The sequence below is a fragment of the Aspergillus fischeri genome, genomic scaffold (genome assembly GCF_000149645.3).
Source record: "Aspergillus fischeri NRRL 181 1099437636247 genomic scaffold, whole genome shotgun sequence".
Taxonomy (NCBI): Eukaryota; Fungi; Ascomycota; class Eurotiomycetes; order Eurotiales; family Aspergillaceae; genus Aspergillus; species Aspergillus fischeri.
Window position 1 is genome coordinate 618,035 of NW_001509772.1, and position 19,475 is coordinate 637,509.

Sequence of the window (19,475 nt, forward strand, 5' to 3'; positions counted from 1 at the left end):
AAATAAACAATGATTAACAGCAGGCCAGAAGACAGCAACATATCTACACCCAGACAAATATACTAGTAACGGATGCTTGAATATGGCTGCATCACTTCAAGCCTCAGTTGACTCACTTCAATCCACGCTACAAACACTCGATTCATCCATCTCTACTCTCGACTCCGCTGTTAGCGACTTTCCCCGATTGTGCAAGGTCTTGCAGACAACGCGGGTAAGAGACATGATAGTACGACCAGCCTATCACTTTCATTGATTTGCTGATTCTTGGGTTGGATGCTAGCACTTCGAACTCCTTCCCGAACCAACTCTGCGCGAAGCACAGCAGTCACTCTTGGATGAAATCTCACCTAGTATCGCGCATCTATTATCCTTAGCCTCAAACCACGTCGAAAAGCTCTCCCGTCGCGAACAGGCCCTTAAAGCTAAATGCGAGCTCCAAGAGGGCCGACTTCACTCCAACGACAGCCGTCAATCTTGGAGTCGCGGTCTGGGCGCCATGCGCGATCGACAGAGACAAGACGCTGGTAGCGCTGTCGCAAAAGCAGCGGAATACAGACGCCTCGTCCAGAAGAAGGAGCGGCTGAAGTACACTGTTGAGCGACTGGAGCTGCAGAGTCAGCAACGTGAACGTCAGCTGAGAAAAAGTATGGCTTTTCAATAAGCCCACAAGCGGAGTTGGAGATCTACCGTCGATCCGAATAAGACTTTGGCGGACACTAAATTTACGGATTATGTTGCCTGGTCCAAAAACAGTCAATGAAGCCGAAGCATGACTATCTACGCCTATGCGATAACACCTAGAAGGAAACGAGTCCACCCCTCGTTCGCAGGGACAGTGCGTCTGGCGAGCCCGACGATCAAGGCAGCATGCCTTTCGATCACTACCGAACGGACTTTGCGAGAAACAGCAACGTGCAGACGACAAACAGGGCCTATGCCGACTTGAGCAGATTACTTTGGTGGTCGACCAAAGCTGCTGCTTCTACTGCCCTAAGAAGGCCACCATTCATAATAACGTGACGAGTGTGTGAATGTGCACCCGGAAGGATTGCATGTTATTAAGAATAGATTCTGAGTGAAGAGCTTTATTGTGACTGCACTCTATGCAGGGATATTCTATTATACACACAAATGCAGTACAAGTATTCCGATCCCGACTGTTCAAAGTTGTAGTATACCCATGAACCATGAACCATGATACGCCGCAAACCTATTCCTTTATCCCCCAAAATGTACTCTGTTGATTCATGAGGTTCAATCAAGATCATGGTCCGTCAGCTTGACAGTGGATTGCTTCTTCGAGGCCTGTCTGATCTTCTTCTTGTCCTGATGCTTCTTCCAGCTGGGAATCGTTTGACCCTTCTTTCTCACAGGGGTTGTGAATACATCCCAGTCGTCGGACGAGGTAGTTTCTAGAGCACCATCTTCAGATTCACCTAGAGCGGCTTTCGAAGCAGCTCGCTTCGCCAAACGCTCTTTCTTGCCCTCGCCATGCTTCTCACCGAGTCTCAAGCTCCGTGGGACGCGGGTCTTCGCACCAAGAGCCCACAGATCTCCCCAGCGGGCTTTGCGTGCATCCTTGTAAGCTTGCTTACTGTAGGAACGAGGAACGGTCCAGCGTTCAATCTTTCCTGCTGGTGTACAAAAATCAAAGATGACGTGTCCACGGCGTTTCATTGGGGTGTAGACGGCGCGAGGGAGAGACAACGTATGGAAGTCTTGGCCGTCTTGGGCGGCCGAGGGCTCGCTGGTCGCAGCATCATCTGAAACTTGGGCATCTTCCGACTCCATATCGTGAAGGTGCTCGTATCCGGCAAAGGCTGCTTCAGCGGCCTCAGGACCTTGGACGATGTTCATCTCCTTGCGAAGATCCACGCCACGTTGAACCGCTATGTAACTGAATTTGACATCCTCATGGTTGCGATCCTTGGCGCCTAGGATTCGTTGAAGGAAAGCGGGTCTGATATATCTCTGCTCGAAATGGCAGAAGTCTCTGCGTCCTTTGGCATGGCCAGCAACAGTATACATGGGACATTTCGCATGATTTGTGCAAGGTGCAATAATCATGCCTTCCTCTTTGTCAATATGCTTGTTCTCGTTAGAAGACTCGGTAAGTTCTTCGTATTGTGTAGAACCGGGACTTGAAATGTAGCGTTTCAGCAACATCTCACGAGCGCCGGCTATCGCTTCGAATCCCTTCTGGTGACCCTTTTCAAGAAGAATCAAAACTCCGCCGTGGGGATTCAGAAGGGTCCAGAGATTCTCGACATGTTCTTTCCGCATATACTCTTCCTCCAGGCCAAGTAAGGTATGTGGCGCTATGATGACATCGTATTGTTTGCGCGGGGGCGGAGGCCGCTCGTCGTCGAGAGTTGGTTTCTCACGGATATGTACATAGTCGGGCAAGCGTGGAAGAAAAGTTGTGTTGTCGAGCATGACACTCGCGCGATTGCGGAGCGCTTCTGAGGCTGTGACCACCGTCGACCTACCCAATGGGATAGGATCTGTTTCGGGATGATCTGGAACCATGGCCTTCCATTCTGCACGAAGGACATCTCTCCAAGCCAGAATTCCGGCACCACCAGCGCCAGCATCCAGGACATGGGGACCATCCTGCTGGGCCATCAGTCGACGTATCCAGTCTGTGCCCAGTCGCTTTCGAACCTCGACAAGTACGCTCAAGGCAGACGCGTACATGCCGGGGTATAAAGCTGCCATGTACACATTCCCCTCCATCTGGCTCATGTGGCGCTGAGAAGCCTCGAGAGGAATCGGAAGCTGAGGTACCTGTGCGCGCGGAGGGGGGGTTGTGGTAGAGTGAGGTAGCAACCTGCCTCCAAAAGTCCGGTGAGCGACGTCCGCGATATGCCTGTTCGAGAATTCGGAGAGAATGACGGAAATCGGACCAGTTACGGTGTCCTTCGGCAGAAATACAGTGCTTGGGTCCGTAGAGAACTTGCCCTCGCGCGTCAAGGGATGCAAGCGAGGGGCCGCATCTGGAACCGCTTCATCTTCGAATTGTTCCAGCATCAGCTCCCCACCAAGCTGCTCTGCCACTTCTCTCGTGCGACGCATAGCGGCCGACTCTTCCACAGGAGGACCGACTTCCATGTCGTAGACGAGCGGAGGTCCATCATCTTGCGACTCAACCCTCTCAAATTCGACTTCTTTCCAGCCTCCCTGGCCATCCTCTTGAAACAAGCGGTTGGGATCTCTATCCTCCTCGGCCAGCTCAGCTTCCAACTCCGACTGTGGCTCTTCCGCCTTGATTATCGGTTCGCCGTAGAGCCGCGTATACAATCGAAGCTCGGTTTCGTTCAAATAGCCCGCTGGAAGATACTCGCCGAATTCTTGCCTCGCAGTTCGTACTCGTGATTCCAAAGCCTGTTCGTCTCGATGGCCGATCCACTGGCTGAATACGTGGTCGAGTTCGGGGCCGTCAAGATTCAAAGCTCCTTGATACTCTTCCAACAGTCCCAAATCATCCATGAGCTCCGCAAGCTCCAGTTCGGTTTCATTGATCTTATCGATCAGAGCGCAAATGGTGTCTTTTCGGTCCGCATAAGGATGAGTATCTGAGGGCGTATTGCTCGACACATGTCTTCGCCCGATCTGCCATCGCTCGGTACTGTTGCTGGAGGTACTTCTGGATAATATCGTATGTGAGGTAGGGGATGGCGCCCGGCGAGACAAAGTGCTTTTCAGGCGTTGAGCGATGCAATTTGCAGCTCCGCAGCGCAGCTGCTGCGATGCTGTCCGCGGCGAATTGTAGACTGGGCGCAAAAGATCATGCGAACATGATCGATGTGCCCTCAATGCTGGCGACCTTGACAGCATCCTAACACCTTCTCCCAAGCGCACCGAACCAAGATTCTAGTGAGCAATGAGTGAGGGCAGAAATTGTAACGCCACTCAAGGCGCTTTACATGGGAAAACTTTCGCCAAGACGCAGTGTTCCTGGCGGAATCCCACAGTTCTCATTGGTCGCTCAGAATTTCTACGATTACATAATATATTTATCTGAGAAACGATTTGTCCAGACAGCCGCGAGGGTGATCGGTACCTACTCTCCATTCAAAAAGTTGGTATTGTAGAGGGGTATTCAGATTTGGAAGTGACTGTAAATATCATGATTCGCTGTCTGTGTCTTCGATGCCCATTAGCACTTTCAGGGATGTCAACCATTTCGTGACTTCATGCTCCAGAGCCGTGAGTTTGGCCATGACCGCCATCAGACTAGGATCCTGGCTCTCGACTCGAATCTTCTCCTTTACTTTTACCTCTTCTCCTTTCCAAACGAAAACATCGCCCATCTCGTCATGAGGGCGATGCCGTGGCCCGAATAATCGGTCTCGAATGTTGAAACCGGTAAGCGAGATATCGGCAGCGAAGGCGGTCGGCGCATGGGACGAAGGCGCAGCGGTTTCAAGCGTTCTCAGATGGAGCACAAGAGCCGAGTCCGCAATAGAGAGGTGGAACGAGAGATCTGGTGGCAGCGGAGGGTCGAAGATCTTGTAGTCCAATCAGCACCGAGACACTACCAGGCGCATGTAATGTTGAGTGACTCACATTATCCTCCGCGCTGGTTTCCCACCACTTGCCTTGCACATTATCGTTCTCCCCTTTCAGCATGTGCCGCGCCTCCGTAATAGTCTCATGCAAAAGACGCAGTTGACCGAAAATGAAACTGGCGTTCAGTGGGTCACCGGTCCATGTGCTTACATCTACGACATCGAGGCTCTGATTGACGAGATCTCGCACGGACGACAGCTGGTTAAGGACGAGCTCTGGAGTGCCAGGAGCATTGGATAAGCACAGACGGGTAGTGGGCGCGCCACGGGCAGATGCAAGAGAGCTAAGGCGCAGTTGAATGTCCTATCACGTCGCCATCACATTAGCTGCCACATCGCAAGTAACATGTTTGACGATGCAAGAAGGGTGGCGCAGAAGCATACCCCCTTCACGACTTTGGTTCCAACTCTGGTCACGAAGCCCTTGACACACTCCGACCGGTGAGAGGACAGCACCAGCGTCGAACCTGGCTCCTTTGGTGCCAGCAATGCAGCACAATCACGAAGGCCCTCCCTCAATGCCGCTAGAGAGTCCTGTAGAGACCGAAGTAGCCATTCCAGTTCCCGTGCCTGGACCAATGATTAGAGATGAGTAGTAATCTACGCACAAGGGAACATGGGCTGCGTACCAACGCACTGTCCGCTTCCCGTTCCAACGATTCTGGAGGCAACGGTGGGTATGCCCAAGTTGCCATCACGAATATTCACAAGTAACCTACACTAGTACCCAAGCTGCAGTGGAAAGTAGCACCCACCTATTGGGCTGAGGTACGGGGTAGGGAAGGTAGAAAGCGCACAGCCAGGTCCACAGTGGTGGGGAGTTGGACTGGCCAGGCAGAAAAATTTCGAAAGACTAGATCCAATTCCAGCCAAGTAAAGGTCATAGTCTCATCGTCTCATAGGCTCATAGCTAGAGCCAGTTTGCAACCCGATCGATCACCACGGATGGTGCAACGTCAGAGCCACTGGGCCGAGAAGAGGAGAATGGAGAGAAATGGAGACAGTTGCAGTTGAGAGTGAGTTGGACAACGTCATGGATATGATGTGCACTAGTCCCAGTTGAGGTTAGTACTGGGCATTAAGGTAGCGGCTATCTGGAAGAGGTTAGCGGGATCCGGTCAATGATGACGTCGAGATCATCACTTGGTGTTCTTGGCTCTTCTGTACTGCGGAAAAAGCAAGAATCAGTGGATGCTATCATGCTGGTCGTGCCACACATCGAGCAATTAACTTTCAATGAACACGGAGAGTCAGGATGCATCCTCATTATTATATCACTACCCCAATAATTTCTGCGCTTTCCCGCAGAGGTACCCGGGATCACCGGATCATTGATATAATTGCCGCCGCCCAGGTTGCATTTTTCTGAGGCATATGTTCGAAATCTTCTTCACAACTCTGTCCTGACTGTCTAAATAACGTCCTTGGGCCTTTGGTGTTAGTTTCTCAATTTTACAACGTAATTTCCCCAACTACTTTCAGCCGAAATACTACGTCCTTCAAGCCCTACGCCGAGTTGGAGATAGTAAGATGGTTTTGAGCAGTGAGTATCGCTCTGATAGTCTGAGAAAGTCACGTCTAACACACTGCGACAGGAGTGGGTCTAGGCTTCCTTGGCCTTTTCTTTACGGCTGGCGCCCTTCTGTTGATGTTCCTCGCTTTTCTCGGAGGAGCAAGGAACTCGAACCCTCTGGACAGGATTTACTGGCTTGAAGCTGCCACGGGCAACATCCCTGGCGCACCAGCCCTGTCCCGATGGACATACTGGAATCTGTGTGCAGTGGACAGCAAGGGACACAATCAATGCGGAACGTCGTACCCCGACTACCCCTTTGATCCCCCAAGCCACCGGACCTTTAATACCCATGTCAACATCCCTGCAGCTTTCATTGGGTGAGTAGCAGCAAGCATGTTTCTTGACATCAATGTTTAGGGTTGTATGACAACAACTAACGATACATAGGACCCGTCATTACTTCTTGACCTCCCGCTTTATGTTCCCATTCCACATCATCGCCTTGCTCTTCGCTACCTGCTCGCTCTTCACGGGTTTCCTTGCCATGTGCACCCGCATTGGAAATTGGGTCTCGGCATTCTCAGCGTACCTTGCGCTGACTTTCCAGACCATCACCACTTGCCTGATGACGTGAGTTCATCGTCAATGTCGTCTAGAATATAGATTTCGGTATAACTGACAACTCGAATAGCGCTGTCTACGTCCAGGGTCGCAATAAATTCAACGACAACGGCCAATCATCTCATCTCGGTGTTAAGGCTTTCGCCTTCATGTGGACTTCCGTCGCTCTCCTTTTCCTCTCCTGCGTGATCTACTGCATGGGAGGCGCCGTCGGCCGAAAGGACGGCGGATACAGCGGACGGGAACAGAGACGGCGTGGTTTCTTCAATTCCCGCCGATCGGGAAGCTTGAGAAGCAACAAGGAAACCGCACCGTAAATCTCGTTTCGCCTCGTTTGCGCGAGATGAGCGAGTGTCGGCGTGGCCAAGCTCTTAGGATCATGATCCATTTTCCCGAGTTCAAGGCTGTTGCTGCACGGGAACCTCAATATAACGGATATAGGATTCTTGCGTTATCCCTCACCAAGCATTCCTGAACACTGGCTTGCAGCAGACGATTTATATTTTATCTTTTGACCCCTCGACCCCCCTCCAACCTACGCTCATTTTACGTGTTTATGAATTGGGTACGTGTTTGATCTTTACGGCGCTCTAATTCCTAAGTTGCCCTTTCACTGTATCCTTGCTGCTTGTTTGACGCCTCTTGACGATGTGTGGACGATTATCTTAACCATTTAATAATATGTAATATAACTCCTCTGTTCCAATAGGTCACCACACTATTTTGTAAAAGTACTCCAATAGTCAGAGGTACTGTTATCTCAACAGGGTATGTATTGACCTATTGTGCTTGTAATGTGTCAATGGACAATGATATGACAAGTTATATAATGAGCGTACTCAGAAATCAAACCGACAGTTTTTCCTATGTGCAGCCACCCAGACATTTTTCAGATCTAGGAAGAGCATGATGAAAGTATAGAAAATGCCAAAAGTGAAATTGATCACATCTAGATACTCTATGAACTCATATAAAGGAGGACATTACCCATGACGTTGCCTGTTTCAAGACGGTAGATAGTTTTTTTGAAAAAAAAAAAAAAAATACGAAGGACCGGGTTACTGCTTAAGCCTTGGGCGACTCGACGGCGCCACGGACAGCACTCTGACCACCGACTTCCCGAGCGGTGATCTGCATGCCCAGATCGGCGTTGACGTGAACCATCAGCTCAACCTTGCTGCCAGCCTTGACGCCCTTGACCGAAAGTTCGGCAATGGGTTTCTCGGTCTTCCATACAATCTCACGGATTTCCTCCTCTTCATCTTCGTCCGAGTCAAAGTCGGAGTCTTCGTCTTCATCATCCTCAGCCTTGGCGGGCTTCTCCTCCTTGGGCTTTGGCTCGGGCTTGGTGACCTTGATTTCGCGGACACCCTCGCAGACACGCACAAGGACGTCACCACCATCCTTAGGGGCGGAGTACTGAGCGATGCGGCGAGCAGGCAGGGCGGTCTCGGCGTTCAGGAGAGGCTTGAACTCGACAGTCTCTCCGTGCACAAATTCAACACCAATTGCATTGCGCAGATGAGGAGTGGCAGTAACCATGGGATGGATGCTCTGCTCGATGTCTTCCTTGTCGAACTCCTGGATCAAAGAGGCCTGGATGGCAGCACCACGAGGAGCCAACTCGGAGGGGTTGATAGCGCTGGCAGAGGTCGAGGGGGCGAGGATCTGAGTCTTCTCGGGGAACATGTTGCGGGCCAGCTGAGCAATCTTGGGTGTGTGGGATGTACCACCAGAGAAGATGACCTCGTCGATATCCAGGACATCCAACTCCGCCTTCTGGACAACCTGCTCGATCAGGCGAGTGAACTGAGCAAAGACCTTGCCAGAGAGCAGCTCGTAACGGGTCCGGTTGATAGTTGAGCTGAAATCAATACCGTCCGCAAGACTCTCAATGCTCAAGCTAGCATTGGTCCCCAGACTCAAGGCCCGTCTTGTAGCCTCACCTTCCAGCTTCAATTTAGCGAGACCGCGAGCGTTCTCGCGGGGGTCGGTCTTGTGCTTCTTGATGAACTCCTTGGCAAAGTGATCGATGACAATCTGATCCAAGGTTGCTCCTCCGAGTTCGTAATCGTGGGCGGTTGCGAGGATAGTGTACATGCCACCGCGGCAAGCAATCACAGCCGCATCGGAACGGGTACCACCAAGGTCAGCGACCACAACAAGCTTGTCAGTAACGGTAGCCTCGGGTCTGGCATCGTAAGCCAGGACGGCAGCAACCGGCTCGTGGATGAGCTGGAGAACCTCGAGGCCAGCGGCGCCAGCGGCAGCGGTAAGGGCTTCGCGCTGAGCATCGGTGAAGTCGGTGGGAACGGTGATGACCGCAGCATTGACGTCCTTACCGAGGTAGTCCGAGGCGGATTGCTTCAGACGGCGGAGATGACGAGTTGTGATCTCAGAGACGGTGACGGTGTTGGGGGTCTCGCTGGCGGTATCCCGGATAGTGAAGGCAACAGTGGAGTCGACTTGCTGAGGGTGCGCTGACTGGTGGCAGGGAGTAGGATCTATCGACTTGAAGCTGAGTAAAGCAGAATCAGCATGTCTGTTCTCCGAATAGCGAAATCCAAGTCCAGGGCTAATTACTTCTTGCCAACATAGTCTCTGAAGTATGCAACAGTGTTCTGGGGATTGCGGACAAGCTGGGCCTTGGCTTGAGTGCCGTGGTATTCTTCACCATCAATGTAGGACAGAACAGTAGGGATTTGACGATCTACAGGTCTGGTTAGCTTCTGTTTCATAGAAGTATATTGCCCAGAGATGCGTGCGATCATGCGGGGCTGCGCTCAACGTACCTCCTTCCTCGTTGGCGATGACTTCAGCCTTGCCTTCCTATACATCAAATCGTTAGAATACTGCTCATGCTTCATAATCGGATGTTGAACTAGTGGGATCATACAGGAGTGAGGCGAGCAATGGAACTCGAGGAGTTGCCAAACGAGATACCGATAGCGAATCTCTCCGCTGTTTCAGCGGCGACACCGTTTGAATCACCCATTTTTGATGTAGAGAAGGGCTGAGAGAAATAAATGAGGACGGAAGAAAAGTGAAGATGAAAGAGGTGTATGAGGAAAGGCGGAGTCAAGCCCGGAAATTTGACTCTGCTCTGATCGCTTTTGGATTTCTTCTTTCTCCGAGCAGAAGAGAAAAAAAATCTTTTGATTTGTTTGGCAGCGGGAGGCAACTGTGGCTGGTGCTTATCGATATCAGATGTGGCGGTGCAGCTAAGAAATCACCAATTGAAATATTCCGACAGCATGGATTTCTAGTTGGTCAACCTGAGAGACCCCGTCGACTTTTACTTACCGAAACATGCTCAGATTCCATGAAGATTTATAGGTTTCCTATCGGCAATTATATACTACTTATCTCAGTGTCGTCGATTTAGTCTCTGGGCTGATTTCACTCTGCAGGGTTGTAGCGTCACGTGCTGATAGTCCGATAACAGCGGCATTCTTTCGCATGAATTTCATGTTCCAGTTCAGGTGCCAGTCAAGCCATTGATCCACGTTCAATTAGTAGCAGATCAATTACAACGATTCGAGAAAATGCCGTCGCCTGTTATCTTGCTCCCAGGTGATCATGTGCCGTCAGATCAACTGCCCTCAAACAAATCTGCTCCGCTGAGACTAGGACCTGGCCTTCGACTGCTTTCTCCAGCAATTCCCTCTCCGTCATCTGGTCATGTTATTGCTTCTACACAGGCCGGTCTCCTCTCTACGGATCACAAGAAAAATGCTGTTTCCGTCTTGTCATTTCCTAATCGCCGCTACATCCCAACGCCGAACGATTTGGTGATCGCACAAGTTCACCATTCCAGTGCGGAATACTTCTACTGCATGATTACGCCTCAATCACCTCACGCGCTGCTCGGCCAGCTTGCTTTCGAGGGTGCGACAAAGAAGACGAGGCCAATGTTAAGGCAAGGCGATTTGGTCTATGCTCGAGTTCTATCCATCGGTCTCGGTGCTGGTGCAGAAGTTGAGCTTACCTGCGTAAACCCAGCAACCGGCAAGGCTGAACCTGGAGGATTGGGCCCATTGAACGGAGGAATGGTGTTTGACGTCTCTACTGGCATGGCTGCGAGATTAATGAGAGCTAGCTCGTCGACCTCCGAGCAAGAGGATGGTGTGGATGGACTAGTGGTCTTGGAGGAACTTGGGAAGAAGTTGGAAAAAGTCGGAGGCTTCGAGATCGCCGTGGGAAGAAACGGAAAGGTCTGGGTTGACTGCTCAAATGGAGGCGATGCTGCTGTTAAAGCGACAGTGGCAATAGGACGCTGTCTCACCACGATTGACGAGCATGATCTGAATCAAACGGATCAGAGGAAACTTGTGACGCGGATTCTACGAGAAATGAAGGTTGAGTCTTGACGTTGCATGTGATACACCTAGTAGCTCCTTGTATACCCGACCTGTTGTCCTGTTTTCTTGAATTTTACTCCTTTCCTTGTATTCATTATTGCGAAATATACTATGACTACGAAGATAGAGAGTCACCAACCATTATTGTCGAAACCACGATCTGCGCAGAGTTGTCGTAATGGCTCCTAAATAACAGTCGGTGGACGGTCAGTTAGGGCGGAGAAGATCCGCAAGAAGTCGCGCCGCTCGCGCAGCTTGAGGAATTTTTTCCACTATCTTATCTGGCGGAGCTATTGACTCGCAAACACTTTCCCCCCCCTAAGATACCTCTCAAAACTCATTCAGATTCATGCATTCTCCCTAATAGTTTGTCCAAATGGGTCAAGGGTCCTCGCAGCCCATGAATGGAGGGCTCAGTGAGCCTGAGAATCAAGGTATGCTTTACTCATAGTGCCTTTTGCGAAAGACCGTATACCCTACTTTTGAAAACATTACTGCGCTGTACTTTGAGCCTGACTATTACTATTTGCAAGATATGAATGAAGAACGCGATGCTGTTGGTTCCTCGGACTCTCCAAAAACCTCCAAGAAAGTGAAATCAGAAACCCAGGTCGAAGGGACAGCCACTCCCAAGCGGAAAAGAAAGCAGACCGTCAACGATACAAACACTGGCATGCCTTCGGAAACCCCAAACCAGTCGCAAGAATCACCCCTGGACCCGCCAGGAGCGCGGCCAGCGAAGCGCACGAAAACCGCTTCCTGGAGTGCAAACACGAAGGAGGCCCGCAGGCTAGAAAAGAATGGCAATCGAGAAGCCATTCCGTCTCCAGAAACCCCGGTGATTGCCAACATCTACGAAACCACAGAAGCTCAGCGCCAGTCGACGGATATGCAACCCCTAGCGGACGTAGCGCGTACGAACGGAACCGCGTCCAAAAAACCCAAGAAGTCCAAGGCGAAGACCACACAGCAGGACGAGGAAAAAGAGGTGTCAGCCCTTCCGCAGACCCCTGCCGAGACTAAGCCGATCCGGATGGCGTCTGCGAACCCATCGCTCGCGGATAGCTCAACGGACCAGAAGGATTTGACGGACACGTCGGCCGCCCGGGGACCCAGAAAAGGAAAGACGGACAAAATGATCGGCTTCTTCGCTCCATCCGAGGTCAGCGCGCTGGAGACCTTCAAACTCCAGTTTTGCAACCAGCATGCTATCTCCAGCGAAAGATTTGATAGGATGGTACAGCATGTGGACCGGCGCAAAGACAGCGGCTGGCCCTGTGATGACGGCATCATTAAGAAGCCGGATTTTTGGCAACAGATTTATGATGTATTACCAAGCAGGGATCGAAGGTCGGTCTACCGATTCATGAGGCGACATTTCCAGGATTCGTCTCAGAAGCCTCACCACTGGACACATGAACAAGATGACGAACTCATCGACTTGGTAGGACGGTATGGTCCTAGATTCGCTCATATTGCCAAGATACTGGGCCGAGTTGAGGATGATGTGGTTCAGAGATGGAAGAATCGGCTTGAGCACCGGAGCACCATGAGAAGGGGAGCATGGTCCGAAGAGGAAGTCCGCGGGCTGCTCGATGCTCTACAAGCCTCCTGGAACAATCTGAAAAAGGACGGCCAAGATGTGGGCCGAGACATCTACGAAATGGACGAGGGCTTAGTATCCTGGGGCACAGTTAGTAATAAACTTCAGAACTGCCGGTCAAGACAACAGTGCGCGGATAAATGGCGCAAGATCAGACGCAAGATTATGGGACAGCGTAGCACTGGAAATCAAGACGCTGTTTACGACCCAGCAACGGAAGCAAAGCCGCAAGGCAGAGCCAAGTCCATCACGCTCGCGGAGCAGATGGAAATGGCGAGGATGCTGAAGAGCTCCGAGTACGTTGACTCCGAGGATGGAGACGAAGAGGATATGGAACAGTCTCTCGGTACAGAGTCTCAATCGCCAAACATCAAGGACGAGGGTGAGTCTGCTGGAAGGGAATCCACCATCATTTCCGCTCCAGAAAAGCCGCCGGCTGCCTCAGTGAAGGCACTCAATAAAGGTTCTCAATCCAAGGAGTCCCAGACCGAAAATGACGTTAACTCTGAGTCCGAAGCGTCCTCTGACTCGGCTGAGTCGGCCTCAGACGATGCTTCCGAAGCCAAAATCAAGTCAGGTTCTGAATCTGGCTCGGACTCCGACTCCAGTGTTGAAAGCGACGCAAAAGTCGACTCCAGGATGAGGGCACAATCATCAAAGGGGCAGGAGAAAGATGCAAGAAATAACAAAGCATCTTCTGCAAAGTCGTCGTCAAAGCCTACGAAACCCACGCCGAACCAGAAGCTCGTTGAGCGGTCCAAACCCAAAACAAGTGACGGTAAACAATCCGGAAGTCAAGCTACGAAGACTGCTTCTGACTCAGTGGTCAATGCTGAGACGAACGCAATTCCACGGCCTAAAGCTTCAAAGCCATCAAAGTCAACCATCAAGGAAGAGGAAATACCGCAAGAGACGTCGTCCGAGTCTGAATCAGATTCCGAGTCCGCATCCGATACTTCCGATTCAGAAGATGAGTCTACATCAGGCCCCGAAGAACCTTCGGACAGGCAGCCCGCAAAAGTAGCGCCAAAAGCACCAACATCGATTCAGAAAGCAAGCGTGAAGGGGCATGTCTCTCAGAAGACTCAAAATAAGGATGAGTCCGAAGAGAGCTCTTCAACGTCAGATGAGACGTCTTCCGCTGATGACAACACCGATGACAGTGAAGCCGACTATGACAGCGGCAGTGACAGTGACAATGGCTCTCGCGCTAGCGACGACAAGCCGGTGGAACCGCCGAAGACAGCCGCACTCAAGGGCACCAAACGCAAAGCTCAGGAACCCGCGAAGCAGACCGGAAAATGTGAGTCGAAGCGTCCGAAAACAGGTCAGAAACCAAGCAAGAAGTCATCTCCGTCATCCGCCTCCGCTAGCTCCTCGTCAGAAGATAGCGACAGCGAGGATGACGCCGACAGCGACTCAGAAGCCGATACCGACGAGTCAAGCTCGGCATCTGACGGTTCAAACTCCACGTCTAAGCCCCAGCCCAAATCCAAGTCCGGGCCCAAGCAGCCTAGCGCTCAGCCAAAAGTAGACAAGGCTGTTAATGGGCAAAAACCGGAGCTCTCAAAGCCACGCACTCCAGTAGCAAAGGAGGGAGGCAATGTCAAGAATGGGCAAAGCGGAGCGAAGCAGAAGTTGAAGCAAGTCAAACCTTCCCTTCCTCAGGTCGGGAAAGATGGAGAGAAGGAAAAGGGCAAACTGGGATCAACTCCCGTGCCAAAGGGGCAAAAGTCCAAGTGATGGGATACAAGTATGGTATAGACGATTGACTGACTCATGAGTGATGATGGTTTGGTTTGTGATCAGAACTTGGGTGTACGCTAATTCGGTGTGTATTGTACGATAAACTCGAAGATCTCGGCTCGACACGCCTAATATATACTGGATAGATGGATAAAAATTTAATCTTGAATGTCTCCAATCTGACATTCTCTTCTAACGGCGATTAAGAACCAAAAAGTGGGAGCTGCAGGCCCCATTTATATTGAGGTAATTCCTGATATGAAGCTAGAAGCTGTATACTAGAGCTCATCCTTTTCCCAACCAGACTCCTCGTCTTGATCTGCAGACTCCATCTCTTCCAGCTGTTGTCGTTGTTGCTCCAAGGCGACTCTTTCCGCCAATGCCGCAATTTCATCGTCATATTTCGTCCATTCAGGAACCTGTCTTCGGGCCCTGTCCAGTTTGGGCTCCTTTGTTTGCGGGTTATTACACAGATCTATCGTTCTCGCCGTGCTAAGCGACTCGTCCGAGCACCAGGTCTCGCACCACAGCCACTCCTGGGGAAGGCTCTTGATCGGGATGTGATGCTGCATATGGTTCGGCAGGTCTTGGTCGAGATTACTCAGACTGTTGGGATCGGCCGAGAGCATCTGATACTGTCCGCGAAGACGATCGCCGGCCGCAAGCGCCCGGAAGCGGTTTAGATCTACCACGTACAGCGCTGAGATGTGATAGGGGAGACCGCGGAGGAAGTTCTTCCAGTATCCTTGCTTCCAGAAGCGGAAGCCTTCCATCTCCTCGCGGGAATCGCACATGGGTGTGAAGCCGTATGGCGCGCCCTCGAGATCTAGAGAGACGAGGTCGTACATATCCGTGCGCACGATTTGATCGGCATCCACGAAGATGACCTTATCTAGTGAAAGCGGGAAAAGGACGTCCAAGAAGAGGATCTTGTATCCCCAGATCTCCCTTTGTTTCTCCCGCTGCGCTCGAAGCCAGTGCGGCCATTTGTATGTGACCATTTCGTACGAAAAGCCATATTCTTTCGCCAGATCGGGAAGGAAGGATTTGAATGAAGGCGAGAGGAATTGTTCGATAAACCAGAATTTGACGGTATGCTTGGTGTTTCGCATCACGGACACCATCATGATGTTCAGCATTCGCTCGTACAGGTGACCGCTCGCCACAGAGAAGATGTTGATGTCCGCCTGCTTCTCAGCCAAACCATCTTTAGAACCAACACCTACGCTTGAGAGTACACCCTGAGCAAAGTTGAAGCCCTTAGATACGTAGTCCATCGCTGAGCCGGATTTGACGTCTGTGTCTAGGACATCTTCCATCTCCTGGCCCTTCTTACGCGAAAGGCGAGGGAATAGAGTCTTCCCTTGGAATGAGAGGAGTGCAACTTCGCTGTTCTCATCACCCGGGTGCGGACTGTACCCCTGGCCGCCGACACTGTCAAGGTTGAAAATGCGCTGACTGCGGCCAGGTTTAAGATTGATCTTCCACAGTCCCGGCTGAGCTTTGAACTGGAAATAATCCAAATTTGCCATGATGATAGTATCAGCGAAGTGAGGATTGTCTTCGGTGCCGAGAATTAGCTGAACTCCCCTCGGGGCAGTCTTGACCGTGACATCGCGCGAATGTCCTTCAATCAAGATGTGTTCGAGTGCGTAGATGGCGTCAACATTGGCATCTGGTTTCAAGGAGCTCAATTTGATGTTGTCCAGGTCGTAGATCGATTCCTTAGGAGCAACGAGCCAGGGGGATGGGACATCCATGCCCAATGTGAGAAGTGCCTCCACCGGCACGCCAGAAAAGGTGGCAGTGGGCCTTGCAAGAGTTCCATCATCGTTGAACGATGGCTCCGAGTCCAAGACATAGCGATAGAATCGCTTCGTTGGTAGCTCCTGGATCTCATCACGTGGGTTCAGGGCCAATGTGACCCGGACACCGGCTAATTTCGAGAGCACCTTCAAGATTGGCAGCCATTTCTGTGCTGTTTCCGATGTAGGATCAATAGAAGCAGCGATGATGATAGCTGGATCTTCAGAAGTCGAAACAGTTATGACAGACCGCAAATCGTTCCATTTCTTGAACAGATCCATTCTGATGTTGGACATCTGTTCAAAAATGCCCTCAGGAACGTCGGACACGGTCGAAAGAGCCGCAAGAGAGCTAAGTTCGGCAAGCGCAAGAGGGCCAGAGAGCTTCGACTCCAAACCGAGATCTTTTGCGGCCTTTGCAACAGGACCTATTCTCCTCGCCTGTTCGTAGGCCAGAAGTCCGTCCAGATCTTCTTTCGATAGCGTCGATCCATCTGGGAGAGGCCCAATCGCTCTGCCGTTGACAATGACGCCATTCGTCCCAGGCGAAAATCCAAGATCTCTAGCCAAGGCCTGCTGCGCCTCCCAAAACTGTGACATTTTCTTTGCCTCTGTTTCCGGAAAGTTGGTGATTTCCGCAGTCTTCAAATCGCTTAGAACTCGGGAAGCATCCACTTTGTCTGTCCCCTTCAATGAGTTATAGACCAGGGTAGATCCGCTTTCCGTCTCTACATCAGGAGCTGGGTTATGAATCAGAACCATCTCCACTTCGCCGTGTGTCTCCCGATGTTCAAGAGCCTCAACAAGCAACTTCAGGCCGTTCTCGGAGTCAAAGTCTCCGACAACGATCAGGTGCTTACTGTCGAGTGTATCCGTCTCAGATGAAATGCGAAGGGTATCAGCGGACTCTCCCCTAGACTCTGCTAGTTTCGAGATGTCCACAATTCGGATATCCTTTGAATCCTCGGGGATTATCAAGGGATTGCGGCGATCGAATGCTTCCGAGAGGAAAAGTTCGGGAAGCCAGGTATCTTCCTCGATAGATCCATCCACGACTCCTTGTTGGATGGTCTGCAAGTCGCGACCAACCCTCATACTCATTTCTTGAGGCCAGTTGTCGTCCCGAGGAACAAAGACTCCATTCACCAAGATATATGGTGCGTTGCCCTTGATTCCAAGTCGATCCTGATATTGCTTGGTTCGGGAAACCAGGATCTCAAGCTCATCGCTCTTCAAAATCTCGTCGAATGACCGGATTTGCTTATTGGGCCGCGAAGTTCGATCCTTGGTGGCATGTTGGAAGGTGGCCTTGTCCGGAGACCCTATCTTCTTCTTGGCTGCGGACTATTTACAACATTAGCACACAGACGACCAAATGACACCTGGTGCGGCATACCTCTTCCAAATAGTGGATCAGGCTGGCCAGACCAAAAGTCTCATGGAGATAATGAGCGACTTTGAGTTGCGCGACGGATCCCGGAGACGAAGCAAGAGGTACCAAACCAAATCGCACTGGGATCTTCCTCTTGACAAACACCTGGAGAGTCTTGACGACCAGCTCCATGTCATCAGAGCTAGTGAGATCCACAGGGGCGACAATATTATGCGCATCGCGCCGCACAGCGGGGAGTTGGCCCGGGTACATGGGCTGAAGGTACTGCTCATGGTAAGTACGCCATTCAAACACAGAATTGAAGGTGGAAGCTTACTGCCGAGAGGTCGTCTGGCCATGATTGGTATTTTGTATCCTTTTCTAGGTCGTTCATCCAGATGATCACGCCGCCGCCCTCAATTTGGTCCCGGTAGTTGTAACGCGGAGGGGAATCCTTCGCCAGTGTCTCTCCGAGGGTCTGATGGCAGAGCAAATCGACAGCTTCCTTAGCAGAAAGTCCAATGCCCCGAAATTTGTCGATTAGTTTTCTTTCGCGACGGAGGTGATCCAAAAGTGTGAATGCGTCTACCTGACGAGGATCAATCTGAACGCCATTGATCCACATAGCATTGACGCCTGAAGGAAGCATTCCAAGCCGGCTCGTACGGATATCTTTCAGCAGAGCGTCTGACGCACTGTAGGCCGCGATCTTGGCGGAGTGCTTGGGAAAGTCCTGAGAAATCCTCACAAGCGTATCCAAGGGCTCTTCACTGTCCATCACGTAGCTGACCGTGTTCAGACCGAGACGGGCCACTTCTGAGGAAGACAGGGCTCCCAGGTCATCAGGCGATTCTTCCTCCACGCTAGCCGACTCAGAACTCCCCGAATCCTTTTGGCTCCTTTTCCCAGCATCACGGTCATCAATCACAATATAATCCGTCCGCTTGAGAGCAAGTTCGACACCATAACCAGAGACAAAGAGGGGACGAGATATCCAATGCTGAGGTGGTCGGTAGCGCACACGATACGAGACCTGCCCTTCCTTGGCGAGCGTACTCAAGGTATGATGAAAGTCCCTGAACATGGGAGACGCAATATCCCCATACAGAATGGCCGGTGGAAGCGATATATCTCCTAGCACACGATCGAAGGGAAGTTCTCGCGGATCTCTGCACACCATAGCATATTAGACACCCTCAAACCCACAGCCGAGAACAATAGCAACTCACGACTCTCCCATCACGTCCTGCTGGGCACGCTCCATACTGGAGGAGCAATACTGTTTACCCTCCGAATGAACCCAGACAGGACATGCGGCATCCTGCGCCGCCATCAACGAATGCTGGACAGACGCATTATAGAACTGATAGTGCGCCGTGATTCGAGGGGCCGCCGATCGAATCGCCAGAGACAGCTTGAACGACGACAAAAGTTCCGGGGCGCTGAGATGTCCATCATCATACACGACTTGTAGGAAACGGTCATAAAGCTGCTTTTCTGTGGTCGCATCGTCAAATGTTCCCTCCGCAATACGATCGAGTAGGGGGAAGTACGACGTTGAGTTCTCCTCCGCAGCTGTTTCTCTGATTTCTTGATGAGCAAGCTATGAGCATACGGAATGGGATGGCTGGATGTGCTTACAATAGCTCTAGAAGATACGGTGCTGAATCGAATGATGCTTGTAAAGCAACATTGACAGATGGGCTGCCACGGACCACAGGGGTCAACGCAGCCAGTACTACACAGCAAAGCCGCCACGAGGTGACGGAGCCTAAGCCTATAGCCATAACTGAAGCGAGGCCTCTAATCCACAGCTTCTTTTGTCGAACTGTTTATCAAGTTGCTAGGTGGAACGGCAGCCGAATAGCAAGCATAAC

The 19,475-nt window shown here is 51.3% G+C and overlaps 8 protein-coding genes across 8 annotated transcripts; 4 read left to right on the forward strand and 4 right to left on the reverse strand.

Moving 5' to 3' along the window:
• Nucleotides 1-82: 82 nt before the first annotated feature.
• Nucleotides 83-664, forward strand: NFIA_034660 (DASH complex subunit SPC19; the record flags this gene model as incomplete). The annotated part of the gene is made up of 2 exons (XM_001265794.1): nucleotides 83-214; nucleotides 284-664. The coding sequence occupies 2 exons, from the start codon at nucleotides 83-85 to the stop codon at nucleotides 662-664; spliced, it is 513 nt and encodes a 170-aa protein (XP_001265795.1).
• Nucleotides 665-1,257: 593 nt separating this feature from the next.
• NFIA_034670 (tRNA methyltransferase RSM22) lies at nucleotides 1,258-3,840 on the reverse strand (the record flags this gene model as incomplete). The annotated part of the gene is made up of 1 exon (XM_001265795.1): nucleotides 1,258-3,840. The coding sequence occupies one exon, from the start codon at nucleotides 3,838-3,840 to the stop codon at nucleotides 1,258-1,260; it is 2,583 nt and encodes an 860-aa protein (XP_001265796.1).
• A 290-nt stretch (nucleotides 3,841-4,130) lies between these two features.
• NFIA_034680 (uncharacterized protein) lies at nucleotides 4,131-5,269 on the reverse strand (the record flags this gene model as incomplete). Its single annotated transcript, XM_001265796.1, has 4 exons — nucleotides 4,131-4,514; nucleotides 4,573-4,878; nucleotides 4,959-5,144; nucleotides 5,204-5,269. 4 exons carry the CDS (start codon nucleotides 5,267-5,269, stop codon nucleotides 4,131-4,133), a joined length of 942 nt encoding a protein of 313 aa, XP_001265797.1.
• Nucleotides 5,270-6,222: 953 nt separating this feature from the next.
• NFIA_034690 (SUR7/PalI family protein) lies at nucleotides 6,223-7,028 on the forward strand (the record flags this gene model as incomplete). The annotated part of the gene is made up of 3 exons (XM_001265797.1): nucleotides 6,223-6,467; nucleotides 6,538-6,720; nucleotides 6,782-7,028. 3 exons carry the CDS (start codon nucleotides 6,223-6,225, stop codon nucleotides 7,026-7,028), a joined length of 675 nt encoding a protein of 224 aa, XP_001265798.1.
• Nucleotides 7,029-7,776: 748 nt separating this feature from the next.
• On the reverse strand, nucleotides 7,777-9,706 carry NFIA_034700 (ribosome-associated complex protein SSZ1; the record flags this gene model as incomplete). The annotated part of the gene is made up of 4 exons (XM_001265798.1): nucleotides 7,777-9,229; nucleotides 9,295-9,421; nucleotides 9,504-9,540; nucleotides 9,608-9,706. 4 exons carry the CDS (start codon nucleotides 9,704-9,706, stop codon nucleotides 7,777-7,779), a joined length of 1,716 nt encoding a protein of 571 aa, XP_001265799.1.
• Nucleotides 9,707-10,256: 550 nt separating this feature from the next.
• On the forward strand, nucleotides 10,257-11,081 carry NFIA_034710 (exosome non-catalytic core subunit RRP40; the record flags this gene model as incomplete). Its single annotated transcript, XM_001265799.1, has 1 exon — nucleotides 10,257-11,081. The coding sequence occupies one exon, from the start codon at nucleotides 10,257-10,259 to the stop codon at nucleotides 11,079-11,081; it is 825 nt and encodes a 274-aa protein (XP_001265800.1).
• Nucleotides 11,082-11,448: 367 nt separating this feature from the next.
• NFIA_034720 (MYB DNA-binding domain protein) lies at nucleotides 11,449-14,418 on the forward strand (the record flags this gene model as incomplete). The annotated part of the gene is made up of 2 exons (XM_001265800.1): nucleotides 11,449-11,506; nucleotides 11,606-14,418. 2 exons carry the CDS (start codon nucleotides 11,449-11,451, stop codon nucleotides 14,416-14,418), a joined length of 2,871 nt encoding a protein of 956 aa, XP_001265801.1.
• A 281-nt stretch (nucleotides 14,419-14,699) lies between these two features.
• NFIA_034730 (putative UDP-glucose:glycoprotein glucosyltransferase) lies at nucleotides 14,700-19,385 on the reverse strand (the record flags this gene model as incomplete). Its single annotated transcript, XM_001265801.1, has 5 exons — nucleotides 14,700-17,570; nucleotides 17,623-17,883; nucleotides 17,936-18,767; nucleotides 18,828-19,181; nucleotides 19,240-19,385. 5 exons carry the CDS (start codon nucleotides 19,383-19,385, stop codon nucleotides 14,700-14,702), a joined length of 4,464 nt encoding a protein of 1,487 aa, XP_001265802.1.
• Between the last annotated feature and the right edge of the window lie 90 nt (nucleotides 19,386-19,475).